The 14,853-nt window shown below is 38.8% G+C and overlaps 1 protein-coding gene across 5 annotated transcripts in view; it reads right to left on the reverse strand.

Annotated features, from left to right (window-relative positions):
* The window catches only part of LOC131044817 (probable UDP-3-O-acyl-N-acetylglucosamine deacetylase 1, mitochondrial), a 129,704-nt gene that overhangs the window by 61,481 nt on the left and 53,370 nt on the right, over positions 1-14,853 (reverse strand). For 4 of the 5 annotated variants that reach the window (XM_057978254.2, XM_057978257.2, XM_057978256.2 and 1 more), the window contains exon 4: positions 7,830-7,931. The exons of the other annotated variant lie outside the window; for it this stretch is intronic. In XM_057978254.2, the coding sequence (XP_057834237.2) occupies positions 7,830-7,931 (102 nt within the window). The remainder of the gene's footprint in view (positions 1-7,829; positions 7,932-14,853) is intronic. 5 annotated transcript variants of the gene reach the window in all.

The following is a 14,853-nucleotide window of genomic DNA, read 5'->3' on the forward strand; positions in this document are numbered from 1 at the left end:
GCATTTTGGAGTGAAGAAATGATAGAATTTGAGCCTAATTCAAGAATTTTGCTCCTGACCCTTCCAAAGGGTCCTAAGCGAAATCCTTAAAAACTCCATTTTGCTCCAATTTTGCATCAAACTTGGTATTGATTGAGATTGAGGGCATCCTTAGACATGCATTTGAGCAAGTCATGGTCACAAGTTGTGAAGATTTTGTCCTAGAATGCAAATTTTGCTCCTGACCCTTCCAAAAGGACTAGAGCGAAATTCCCTATAGTTCCTGTCCTTGGCCTAGGTCTAGAGAGAAATCCTCTTTTTGGTCTTTTTGGGGGTCAAATCAATGATGTCTTCAGGAGAAAGCGATTCAAAGGTCAAGAGAAGTTCAAGGTAACGAGATGATGAAATTTGAGCTAAAATGCAAATTTCGCTCCTGACCCTTCCAAAGGGTCCAGAGTGAAATTCTTATAGGGCCTGTCCCTAGTGAGGATCTTGAGCGAACTTCATTTTAATGTCTTCTTGTTAATGATTTAAGGTAAAAGTGTTATGACCAGGATAAATATATCATGTGTGCTTAATCATCTTTTGGTTTGTTTTGCAAATGGAAGAAAATCAGGCCAGGATGAGCAAAGGAACCGCACCATTCATATTGCCACCCCACCTATAGATAAACCAACAGATCAAATTGCATTAGTTGATTATAATATTGCGACCATCCCAATAGGGTGAGCCACCAAAGAGCAAGAAAGGGAAGAGTTCAAAGATTCCATGCAGAATATGCTCAGACAGCTCGACAAAATGACCACTGAGAGAGACATGTACCGAGCTCGTGCTGAGCAAGCTGAGGGGTACATTGATCACCTGCTGAAACCGCTGCAACATGTCGTTGAATCCCATGTTCCCCCATTGGTATTGGCACAAAGGACTACAACCGAGTTTGAAGGAGTGCGTGATACCGCAAAGGCCGTCAGGGAATGGATTCGGGACATTAAAGAAAAGGGAGAGTAGATCATTGAAGATGTGAAGGAAATGGCCCACCACCGAGAGACCATTCACGTCAAGATGTTTGAAGTGAAGAGGGAATGTTTCAAGGTCCATGAGGTGGTTGGTGTGATTCTTCCCCTCATAAGGGCTCTTTTCTGGACCCACACGCAGATTCCCACATTGCCTACCATCCTGGATCCCTATGACATCAGCACTTTCAAGGAGTGGTACTGGACTGCCAACATGAAAAATGATACGAAAGATACCATTTATAAAGAGCAGGAGTGCAAGGAAATTTTGTCAAACATGAGGGATCTTGGTGGAAAGATCCTTAGATCAATGGTCCTTGGCTGGAAGAATAGTATGTCTGATAATGAAGTACAACCAAGGTGGGAGGATAGGCTAAGAATTGATAAGGTAGCATACTCCATAGAGGACCTAGAATTTGCCAGTGGGCTGCATGCGGACATATTAAGTTTTGAGGCTCATCGGTCCAACTGGAAGGATGGATTAAAGCATGTAGATCACCACCTGGAGGGTATGCAATACAAAATACGCCATCCTCCTATGCCTCCAAGCAAGGTGTTGTTCCAACTATGCATCAAATTTCAGGATTACATCCGAGAAGAGCGTACAGTAGGTTGGGACATCTGGAAGGAGTATTTGAACGACGAGGCTGAATTTTTGGAAAAAGGGTCCACAGCAGAGAAGGAAAAAGTGCTTTCCTAAAGTATATGTCCCTTTTTAAATCTTAAAATGCACTTTTACAGACATAAAGTTCTTTCCTAACTACCAAAGCTGTTGTAAATTTTGAGCTCCGTGCATGTGCACTTTTTGGAGCAGCTTTATTGGGTAGTTATTGATTACCTTTTCGGTAGTTATTGTTTCCCCTTTTGATTGTTGTTGATACTTTGCCTCCCATTTATGGGTATGGAAAGTTTTGATAGAGGATGAATCTGGCCCACTTGTCTAAGTTTAATCTTGGCCATTCACCTATTTTGAGAACTCTATATAAAGGAGTTAGTTTCTCCTTTATTTCAGGCAGAAAAAAAATATTGTTGCAAAAACTCTGACAAAATATATATAGAATTTAATGGATGTTAAAGCTCTGTCTTTTTTACTGTGAGTGCATGGTCCTCTTCTCTATCAATTTTATATTTCTGCAACTGTATTTATTTTCAGACAGTTTATTTATGCATGTATTTGATGGAAATCTTGGTTCATACCATTAGGAAATAGTTGCTTATTATTCCCTCTACATGGTTAGTCTAAGCCTTTTTTGTGCTAAGTTCGGTTATTAGATTTGGATGAATGGGTGGAAGAGTCCATCATTTGTATTTAGTAACTTGAAAATTCAAAATCCCTAAATGATTGCACTGGTTTTACCTAGTTGTGCTAATTAGCTGGCAAAGTAATTTCTAGTTATTTTAAGACTTCCGTCTATGTGCTCAAATATGTTGTCTTAGTTAAATTAGCTAGCTGTTCTTATTTACGCTTTATCCTTATCCCCCCTTTTTTTCCTTTTTTATTAAAAGAAGTCCGCAAGTCAACCTGAAGTAGCATCAATTAGAAGCAAATCAGATGAAATAGGACTGTAATATTTTAGGGAACCTATGCGAAACCAATTCTGTATCACCGTAAGTCCCCTTTATGTTTCCAGCAAAACACATCAACTACTAAGCTATCCTGCAGTCAAGACCTGACAACCGAAACATTGAGGTCATCCCCATTGATCAATTTAAGCATTAGGGATTTCCTTATCTCAAGAGAGGATAGGATTCTTAGCATTCTATTCTGCGTTGGCCGGATGAAGTCGTAGTTCTGCAACTTAAGACACATCAGCAGGTACCTTGCAGCAACTTGAGTCTAATCGACCTTTCCAATGATATATTCGGGATATGCAAGATCCCCAAATACATGAAAAAACCAAAAAAATCAAAAAATCTGAAAACACCAAAAATATTTCTGAGTCAGTATGTTGAGTCAACCATTTCATGAAGAGTGTCTGCAATCCAAAATTTTCCAGATCCAACAAGGGCTTAGTTTGCAACTACATCCCAGGCAGCTGTCTGAATTTGCATCTGCAGCTCACTACAAAATTCATGGCACCACTGCGCATGAAGAACTGAATTGATTGACATTTTTGTCAAGAGTCGAGCTCACATTACAGGGGCAGATATTCTTTTGGGATATCCCCAAACCAGAGGAGAACGTACAGCCGGATATCCCCAATCCTCCATCAAGCATTGAGGAGTTTACAAGATTTAAGGATCAGATTGAGAACCAGTTTGGTCTTGATGAGGAATTACGGTTGGAGAGCGTGTTGTCACCTTGGTGGTGCAGAATTCACCGCACCCCACATTCAGAATTCACCTGCTCGCTATGCATGGAGGCAGTTAGTCAAGTCAAAGCCCAATATGGACTGTTGGAAGAACCAGAGGAGCCCATCACCAACAAAGAATGGAGTGCCTACCTTGTTGCAGACGAGTACAGAAGATCGCAAAATCAATGCAGCGTCACACTCCCCGATGATGAACCTGATGATGAAAAGATGGAGTTGCCAAGTGTTGAGCAGGGTGAACCAATCAGTCAAACTGTGACAGCAAATGATTATGTTGTCCTTGCATCGAAAGAGGATGTGACAGCAGGTGACTGTGTTGTCCGTGCACTTAATAAAGATAGGGTTGAAGAGGATGTTTTTGAGAATGATCCTGTGAGCTCCATAGATCAACCCAACACCAAGGAGCAGTTTGCAACAGCCCTGTCAATAGACAATGCAGTCCAGGAGTTTGTCGAGGACGTTTTTGAGGATCAATCAATCAAAGAGTCCCTGTTGTTTGAAGACGTGCTGACAGAAGTGCATAAGGCTACATGGTTCATTCAATCCGAAGATACACCGATAGATGATGCACCACTCTTTCTTGAGTTCGAGTTCGGTTTCAAGACTGATTTTCAGCCTGTGCAACCTAATGTGGAATTTGATGCTGATTTGCACACACCGGACGCTATCAAGATGTTGCACCACCAATTGCGACCTCCTGAGGAAGCTACTAAAGATCTTCTCCCACCGCATGACACTCTGCATGACTCAGAATCGCACCAGGTTGTTTCTTTCCTTTCTAATGTTAATTCTGAAAAAATTTCGTTTAATTTTGAATATTCTAGGAAAACAACCTGTAAATGGATTAACCACAGACCTAATGAACTCCCTCAATTGATAATTTTGCCCGATGCCCTGGTTAAACCTGAGAGTGGCCAATTGAAAATTTTCTTTTTAGAGTATAAAGACAAACCAGCCAAATTGAGAACTATTCCCGCTGCCTTGTTACTGTTGCACATACTGAAAAATCACCCCGAGTCAACGCATGCATATAGTCCGCATTTTGTACAGTCGGTTTCTTCTTGTACATAGTTAGTTTATGTTTTTGTTTTCTGTTTTAGTTCATTTTTTGTTTTTAATTTAGTTTCCCTGTTTTGTTGCTTTAGTTTAGTTTGCTTTGCCGTAGTGTAGGTGTCCTTTCGGAAGGGGTTGTCTCCCTGTCAGTTTTTGTAGGGGTTTGTTTGCTTTTCCCAGCATTGGTGTGCAAAGTCCGGAAGTTTTTTTCGTTTGTTTCATATTTTTGCTTCAGCTACCATTACAACAATTTTTGCAATAGTTCTATGCTACTTTTAATCTACTAACTGCTAAATACTTCTAACTCCTAAAAAAATCTAACCTTCTAAAAAAACTCTAACACTTTACAATGAGAGGCATCCTGCCTTTTATAGATTTTACAAAATGAACCAAAGGCCAAGATGAACTGCATCCAACAGCTGCAATCTACCTTCCAGAAGCATGGCAGCTTTAACCCATGCCTAATTAATCCACAGTTATCCTCCCAACCACTTTCTCAACTACCTACAACTATCCAGCATCAATTCAAATCAATCCAGTAGTTGGAAATAACTGACTTGTGTCCCCTCACTTTAAATTCATTAGACGGGGCCCACAAGTAGTCATGTACATTAAACAATTTTAGTTTTTACAAATTGTCTTTCTGGAATTAATTCCAGTTGTGCATTTCTGAGAATGCATATTTGTAGCATTTTGTGTGCTCTTTTGTCTTCAATCTTGTTGGTTCAGGTGGTGGCGCTCCTCGTAATTGCCATTTTGATCTTGCGTTCCTACATCTTCACTTCCTAGCTTTGATTGCAATCACGTCTTCAATTTGAGCTTCAGGTTTTCTCCCGGCTCTTTCAACGACATCGTCGACTTGCAAACAATCGATCTCAACTTGAATCAATCATCTCGCAAAATTAAATATTTTTAACAAATATTAAATTCCTTAGGCAATATTGGGTTTTGTTTCGCCGAAGACAAAAGATGTTTGCCCTTAAAACAATATAACTCCCCCTTGCGAAATTAGGGTTTTCAGCGAACTTCTCTTGACTTAATGCTAGCAAACTCGGCCATTTTGGGAAAAGTGCAGCTTACTTTATACGTCCAATTCGGGCACTTGGAGAAGAATGAAAGACTTATACTTTGCTTTACAATTTTAATTAAATAGCCAAATTTTAAAACGTTCCCCTTATAAAACTCGGCACCTTTGGCTAAAATGAACGACCCTTTTTGCCTTTCATCGCCTAATAAAAATCGCCCCTAAGTTTATTTTGCCCTTTTCATGATACAAAACTCAGCTATTTCAGAAGTATTGAGCGATTTCTTTTGGGTAGGTACCTTATGCCTTTAGTAGGAAACTCAGCATTTTTCCCTAAAATGTGTGATTTTGGTTTATGTTTTACGATGCCAAACCCTTTGATAGAAAGCTCATCTTTTTCAATCAATATGTGCGAACTTTGGTTTGGCTCTAAATGCTTTCTCTTTTAATTTCGGGTTTCTTGGCCTTAGTGTGCGAATCTCACTTAACATGTGGGGTTTTATTTTAAACGCCCCCTTTTGAAATTCGGCCAATTGACATGTTTTGGGCGATTTTTCTTGAAGTTTAAGTGCCTTCTCTTTTTGATATCAAACTCAAGGTTTGTTATTAAAATGTCGAACTTTATCTCCTTAGATATAAAACTCGAGTATTTTGCAAGTATTGTGTGATTTTTTTTACTTGCAAAGTTGGGGCAAATGCCGAGCTTTGTTTTAGGTGCTTTTCCATTTGGCAATCAAATTCAACATTTTATAGAAATGTGCGAGCTTTCATTGTGTCATTTCAGACGCCTTCTACTTGCCACAAAACTCGGCCATTTGACTAAAAAAAGACGACTCTATGTAAGACGCCCCTCACAAAACTCGGGCATTTTATTAAAAATGCGTGACTTTTCTCAACAACCTTGGACTTAAGAAACAAAATGCCTCCTAAAACTCGAGCTTCTAGCTTGAAATGCACGATTTTTGTCAACATGACTCGATTGTTTCTCATGAAAGGAACGATTTTTACATGTCTCGACTTTGGGATGCAACGACTAGGGCTTTGTTTCCCCTTTCCAAGTAATTTCGGGCATGCAGAGGAAAACGTGCAATTTTTCTGAAGGCATTTTTGACTTGCAATTTTCATTGTTTGCCCTCTCTGCTGACCAAACTCAGACCTTTGGGAGAGGATGTGAATTCGAGGTTTATTTCGGCTTTGCAAGGCGATTTGTAGAGGTTAATTCATCGTTTTGCTTCCATTCGCCGAACTTGGGGCGCTATTGAGATTTTATCAGCAAAATGGAGGAAATTGCAACTTATACTTTGGGATCATATCAACACCGGAGATGGCTTGGGAGACTCAGGCTTTTAGGAGAAAACATGTGATTTCTTGCTTTGTCCTGACATTCATAGCCTCTTCCTTTCTCTTTTCGTGAGTTTACTTTAGACACGGGGGTCCCCTGCGAAGAAAGGGCTGTGTGTGCATTACGCACAGCAGGTAGATTGGGGTGCAAATACCCTAAATCTTCAAATATTAGCACTCTACATTTTGTGTCAACCTTGTAGTACAGCTTGCTATGAACACAACTGGAATTTGTTTAAGGCCACGTGAAGAAGCAGAATAAATAAAATGAAAAACACCTCAATGACTTTGTCTTTGTACAATACAATTTTCAGCTTCGCATAAGAAAGGTTGAGGACAAATTAAAGAAGGTCAATTATTTGGATAACATTGATCCTTATTACAATTGGACAGGGCAGGATAAGCAGCCCCAATCGCTTACTGCAAACGAGGATGTGGCTGCAACAAAAGGAACTTTTGGATTGTCATTGGATGAAATTGATGAGCCAAAGGGGGAGCCACTGCCATCTATTAGTAGGATGGAGGTTGAGTCGAAATCACAAGCACAACCGTCTATGTTGAGCAAGGAGTCACAACAAAGTGCAAAGATTAGAACCTCTCTGCAAGTTTTCACTAGATTATGGAAGAGGAAGATGTTCTAATCTAACTATTGTATCAAGATTTTGCATGATGATGCAAATTTTTACTCAATTTGTATTCATATTATTCAAATTTAATAAAAACACATTTGTACTCATTTATGGACTCATTAGATACATTTTCTCATTGAGTTTTGCAAAAGAAAAAAGTGTTTTTAAAGAGATTTAAGATATTTTTTAATGTGCCAAGATTTTGCCAAGCTTTTGCTGAGTTCTTATTGAGTCAGAGTTTGCCAACTATGTCTTATGCATAAGCATGTCATGGAAAGTAGAATGACATTTGATGTATCTGCTATTTAAATACATTAACAGCTCCAGCAATAATGTCTCACAAGAGAGATCCACATTCACCTTTAAGAAGTGAACCTAAAGAAAATCATGATAGAGCTTAAGTGTTTGTGAACTAGTGATTTCAAAGCCAACTTAAATCACACATAAACAGAAAGTATGATGCAGAACTGAAAAGAACCTGTTCGTATAAGCCGAATGTCCTTGAAGGTGCAACTTTCTCCTTGTATGTCATGCTATCCACAGGAGACCAAGAGAACCATTGGCAACCAATCGCAGGTGCCTGCATGATAAAAGGGCATATCATCAACAAACCCAATGTCAATCTGATGGAAACTACCTGTAGTACCCCTACTAGTTTGAACTCATTAGACTCATATTTTATTATTGGTTGTTTTTCAGTGGATACATTACCATGATATGTTATTCGGATTTTTATGACATTATGCTTTATTTGGAGATGAGATGTATAATTTATTTGCAATATTTCAGTATTTGTGATTTATGGCATTTTATGGATTATTGCTATGTACTAACATTTTACTTTATCTATGCAATGTGTAATTATATGTTGTATGTTTACAAGTGTATTGGATGCAAGGGGACGATTTTCCTTCACTCATTTCAATGAGACAGGGAACGTCGCGATTCTCCTTCATCGGTGTGTATGCCGTGTTTTCTATATTGTATATATATGCATGTGTGGTTCGGTGATGCAGGATATTGCAAGTACAAGTACCGGGTAGGTACGGGGTATCGTCTCCACCTGGCTTCACAGGTCTAAGCGTGCCTTATATTTTCCGATGGAAGTGGAGGAGATAGTAGTTGACCCTATTTTTACTCAGTTGCACTCGTATGAGTGTCGTCAGTTGGTCGTCTTGTCAGTTAGTTCGGTCTTTGTCTTTTGTCATTTTATCTTGTATGGGAAATTGCTCGAGATTTGTTTAATTTGAGTGTTTTAGTGGATTTAATTAATTAATTAATTAAGTTTATGAAATTATCTCATTATTGTATTGTTTATACATTGAGATTATAAATTTAGTTAATTAAATAAATTATTAAATTAAGCTGCATGGTATTAGAAATATATTTTTATTTTAAAAATAAATTAGATTAATTGTATTTATTATTTTCTAAAGTTATAATTAAATAAATGAATAAAAGGATTAATTAGAATTAAAATATTGTTTTAATTCTTTATTTAGAAAATTAATTAATGTGCATGAGAAAAGAAAAGAAAGAATAATGTTTTTTAATTATTGCATGTGATAAATTTAGAAAATAAAATAAAAATTACTATTATTCTAAATTTAGGTTTTTTGTGAAAAAGCTATTGAACCTAGAATTTTAGTTTAAATAGGGGTTAGGTCTTTATTTTTAGTTACACAGGAACAGGTCAAGAATTTAGGTGAAGAAATTTATTGGAAGTTATTAAAAGGATTAGGGCTCTTCTACAGATTTCTTCTAGGAAAGCTATACCAAGTTGGATGAATTCTTAGTTGTGGGTTTTTAGTAAATATTTCTATTCTTCTTTGATTGATGTGTGAGTGTAAAGTTATTTTTAAATACAAACCCTCTTCTGGTGAATTCGAGTTTTGTTTTAAAATCCATGCCTGATGTGTATCTCTAATTTATGGGAAGTATGTAATTTTGAGAAAATTAAGAGAAACTATTATAGAAAATTTGTCAAGATTTTAGGATGCATGGAAATTGCAAGATTTGTGAGAAAGGGTATTTACCTAAGAAATAGTTTTAATTACCTTAAGAAAATAAATTTAATTACACATTAAATTTATTTGGGTTAATTAAATTTTAAATATATATATATATATGAAGGATTAAATTCTGTGAAAATGGAATTATTGGAAAAAAAAAAAAAAAATTTATTATTTTACTTAAATTCTGTGAAAATGGAATTATTGGAAAAATATTGGTTTTTATTATTACTAGAAAAATTTCATTAAAAATAAATAAATTAAAAAAAATAAAGGGTAGGGCATACTACCTACGGTAGCATCCGCTACAGGCGGTAGTACACAGTACTGCCGACGATAGCAGTGCTATTGGATTAATTTACAACCCCTGTGCGTACTACGGTATGTCTGTTTCGGGTTTCGTACCTAGGGGTTGGATAAATAAAATTTATTATGTATATATGTATATAAATAGATATATGTGTATTCATATATGTGTTTATATATATATTTATATATTAGATATGTTTTTCTTATGGTAGTTATTATAATATTTTAAATGTATTTTAAATATTATTTAATTACAGTTTGGAATGTTTCAGGAATAGAGCTTATAATTTTTATAAAAATGTTGAAAATACATTAGGAGAATTATTTTTATTTTAAATCTTTTTGGACAAATGATAAGAAGGATGTTTTTTTAAATAGTGGTATTTTCTTATTATTGGAAAAATCTTTATTCGCAAATAATTTATGCTTTGGCTGTTTTAAGAAAAGACTGCTTGTATTAGGATCTTGTGTAAATGGTGTTTTCAGTCAAGCTTAAATTTCATTGGTATTTTGGTTGAATTGTCATTGTGTCCTATGTTATTATTTCTCCTAGACCAGGTGTTGTTGTATAACCTATTTGATATGAGCCATTGTGTGTTTTTGTCCAAATGGTCAATCTTAGGTTGGTATTTGTGTATCCTTCACCTGTGCTTGTCAAGATTGTTTATGGTTGTCTGTTTCGCCATAGAGTTCTCGTAGAGAGAAACATTTCCTGTTAGTGTCCTAGGAGAGAGAGTGGCTTTCGAGCGGGGGCCGTGCCCGAAGTGGATGACAAGATAACCCGTCGAAAGTTAGTTAAAAAGTGATAACCTAATAATTGATTAGGGGGTGGGTAGATTAAATATTAATTAAGATAAATGTACCTCGTGCATAGGTGAGTGCTAGTACAGGGCTCATAATGTTACGAGAAGGCCTGGAATGGCAAACTTACCACCTTGTCTTCACGAAAGGATTGGTAGGGTCCGCATGAGACTTAGTTGGAACCGAAGGCTCGGGAGAGGTTACTAGGAGAAACCCGAGAATGGGGGCCGGGACCTATGGAGGTTGTACCATGGTAACCATCAAGCTATGCGACGACACTCTCTTCTTAGAGTCACTAGTGTTTTGTGAGTTGAGTCACATGGATGTTTGCAGAGTCTTGTAGTCCTTTCGTACTTGTCTTCTTACTTTGCTTGCTTGAGGGTTTTCTACTATCTCCTAGCACGGTGGGGTGGTTCCATTTTGAGATCACATGGTCGGGTGGTAGTGCCACTTCCCATCGGATGATCTGGATTGTGTCTTCAGGCGAGGAAAGGCTTCTCTGGTGTTTCTTGGTTCGTGGTTTATGTACCAGCTCTTGTTCAAGATCATTGTTCACTTGAGACCTTGTGGTCATTGTATCAGACTTTTATGTAACCTTGATATTGTACCTTTGTAATCAGTGGTATTATTGGAAGCCATGTATTTATGGATATTGTAATATTATTATATCAGTGAAATGAATGTTATTGTTTTGATCTTATGTTCAAATGGTTTATGGAAATTGGATGCATTGGAATACTTTTATTTCTTTATTATGAAATTTGGATGTATGTGTAGTTTTAAACTTAAGTATTCAATTTATCTAATTAAATGGATTAACTGTGGTGTGAATATAATCTACGAAATTAATCTTCGTTGGTTACCCTTAGGAAAACATATGATAGGTTTTCGCTGTGTTGTTAAACATGCAATGGTTTTAGTTAGTGCACTTAGTCTTTAACAAAAAAAAAAAATTATTTCACCCTTTTGTTGCCTAGTTGTGTTGTTTTCCTTTAGGGTTCCTGGCCGGGCATTACACTACCCAAAACATACAACATTAAATTAACAAAGATCAGAGATATAATTTTAAGAAATACCCTCCTAATAGAAAAATGCCAAACATTGCATGTCTAAGGAAACTCAAAAAAAAAATGCTTCCCTAGGTTTTTAGAAAGAAAAAAGGAATTAAGCAAATACAAAATCAGGTAACATTCAAAAAATGACCCTTGTTGGTAGCATATTGTATGTCAGGAATAAAAAGTAATTAAGCAATTAGGAAGTACTTTGTTTAGTGATGTAACCGAGGGTAGGTAGTTACAGGTGCGACGGTTGTCCCTCGCACCCCCTCGATACCTTTATATACCATGTGATGTAACTTGCCATAAGTACGATTATGAATGGAATAGTATCTTTTATGTTGGCTAGCAATTGATGTTCATTGTGCAACTTAATATTGTGACTGTGCTTATTTGAATCTATGGCATTATTGTCCTGTGTTATGTATTATGTCTGGATGCATTAAACTATCCGCCCAGAGGGCAAACATCTAGCGTTGTTGCTAGATTAAACCTAGGAATGACAGCAATATACTACATGGCACAACGATAATGGGCCAACCATTGAATGAAGGGAGGAGTAGCCTTGAGGAAGACGAACCCGGAGAATAGTTTGAAGGGGAAAGAGCATTGACGGTAGACTTAAGGTGCATACTACAAGCGTCCATTGAAACTCACGTACGAAGGGAAGCAGCACGAGAAGACGTCCCTGAGAGCGTTGTGTGGAGTGCCCTTGGCATAAGTCCGGCGGTGAACCAGTTGATGAATAACCTACCCAGCCTATTGGCACAAGCTTTCCTTGCCCTTCAAAACCGTCGAGAGGAAACATACCGTGACAACTGGCGGCAACAAATCTTATAGCAGTTCGAAGAGAGGAGCAGGTGCGAGGAGGAAGAACGTGACGAAAGTCGCAAGCCAACCTTCAATCCCATGGAAGGAAGGAATTGATGCCCATGACGCTCAATAAGGACAAAAACCGTGTCCCAAAGGGACAAGAAGAAGATGGACACGAAGCAGCAACGAGCGCACTAAGCTTGGAGCAACAAGCCAAACGTCGAAGACAGCTGAAGAAACCTGTTGAAGAAGGAAGCAGGAATGGCAATGATGGCTCGAGTGACGAAGGCCAAGTTTCGGTGTTAATAGAAACCACTAGAAAGCGGTTGGGGGACCTGTTATCACAAAAGCTTGCACCCTTGCTGAGCTATCAACTCAACAACCTTATGAAACATGGAAACAACCTCGAAGTGTGGGACCTTGCGCAAGGGGGTTGAATCTCCGGAGAAGGCTGGCTTCCTTCTCAATCCAGGTGCAGGTGTTGAACCAGCTCAACACTTCAAAACTTACTCCTAAGCCTATCCTAACAACTTGCAGAGGTAAAGGGAAGAGAGAATTGCTTGAAATAAAAGGAGGTGATGCACCAAGAAGAGATTGTTCCTCTCCCTACCCAAAATGACACAAAGAATCAACTGAAAAACCCAAGAGATGCACAAACTCCAGTTGTATGAGTGACCCCAATGCATGTATGGAGGTTAGAATTCGCAGAATGCCAAGAGGGGAGAAGGTTTCCCACAGGTCACACTCAGAAATAAGTTAACACAACATAAATGAGAGAAGAGCCACAAAACATACACCTATGATGAAGGTAAGGAAACATACACAACATACATAAATTTGAAGGAAGGCAAGAATGGAGATTTCAATTCATTATAAGGCCAATGGCCAAACTTACAGTTGCATAAATGCAAGATAAATAAGAGAAGTGAAAGAGCATAGAATAGCTCAAGCCTGTAGGGAGAGAACCCTTTACAATGAACCTTAACAGCCTTTATATAGAAAAATGGTTACAAGAGTGATCATGACCCCTGTATGTCAGTCTGGGAGTGCAGGGAAGTGCATGCACTTGACTTCTATACATGCAAGCAACCTTGCCATACTCTGAAAAGGCAACCCTGAGAAGGGTGGATTGACTGACCTTCCAAAGTTTGAGCATGCAAACATGACATAAGTCACCACAACAAGCATGGCCCCGTACCTCTCTTGATGGAAATCCTGCCAAAAACATTAAATGCACCACTATAGCTCCATAAAAGAAAGTGCACAGGTCACAAAAGTCGTCGGAGCATTTAAAGCTTTGAGTGTTGATCACCGCATCCGGAAGTGTTGCCAGCCGGAAAGAAGTCCGAGGACTTCGGAAACTCAGGTTCCCGAAGTGGGGAAGACAAGGAAAGAACCTCGGAACCTCGAAGTTCCAAGAAGGAGAAAAGAGAGCAGCGGGGCACTTCAGAAGGTTCCGAAGTTCCGGGGAACTGAAAAAAGGGCTAAGGAAGGAACCTCGGAACCTCGGGGTTCGGAGTTCCAGGAAGGAAGAAGGGAAGCAAAGGAAGAGAACTTCGAAACCTCGGGGTTCCGAAATTCCAGAGAAAGGAAGAAAGGCTAGGAGGGAACTTCAAAACCTCAAGGTTTCGGAGTTTCGAAGAAAGCAAGGGAAAGGAACTTTGAAGCCTCGAGGTTCCAAAGTTCCGAACAAGGCAAGAAGAAGAGAAAGGAACTTCGGAACCTCAGGGTTCCAAAGTTCTGAGGAACGGAAGAGAAGGGGAAAAAAAGGGAGGAACTTCGAAAACTCGAGTTTCCGGAGTTTCAGGAAAAGAAAGGAGAGGTAGCAAAGGGAAGGAACTTCGGAACCTCGAGGTTCCAGAGTTTCGGGGAAGGGAAGAAAACGAAGAGGGAACTTCGGAACCTCGAGGTTCCGGAGTTCCAAATTAGGAAAACAAGAGAAGGCAAAGAGAAGGAACTTCGAAACCTCGGGGTTTTGGAGTTTCAAAGAAAGAAAGGAAGAAAAGGCCAAGGGAGGAACTTCCTCCAAACAAGGCAACACCTCACACTTCATGATTCTTTTGCTTTCTCCTTGATCAACTAGGGCAGTGCTGGTCCATGGAACGTATCTTTGATCAGTTCTTACTAATGGACTAAGGGTGTCATAAAATGACAACAGGACCTTTCCCTCACGTTGGAAGAGATTGGTGAAGGGAGTACGGTAGAGCCGTACACGCCATTTAGAGGTGTTGAGACCAGGAGAGAAGAGGACACTGAGACCAAGAATAGAGAGGCAGAGGATACCAATGCGACCGAAGGTGTCAAGAGGACACAAGGGCACTGTAGTAGAAGCAATCTATTCAGTTCAGGCTCATCACACCCTGGTAGTTAGAGTAACCTGGTGGAACCCAACGTACCAAATCTCGACGGAGTACCTTCTGGAAGACAAGTGTCTGGAGGAGGTCCTAGAGGGTCAAGTTTTGGAGGGCAGACTGGGCCTCAGCCAAGGAGCATAATGGCAAATAGGCAGAAG

This window comes from Cryptomeria japonica, chromosome 8 (genome assembly GCF_030272615.1).
Source record: "Cryptomeria japonica chromosome 8, Sugi_1.0, whole genome shotgun sequence".
Taxonomy (NCBI): domain Eukaryota; kingdom Viridiplantae; phylum Streptophyta; class Pinopsida; order Cupressales; family Cupressaceae; genus Cryptomeria; species Cryptomeria japonica.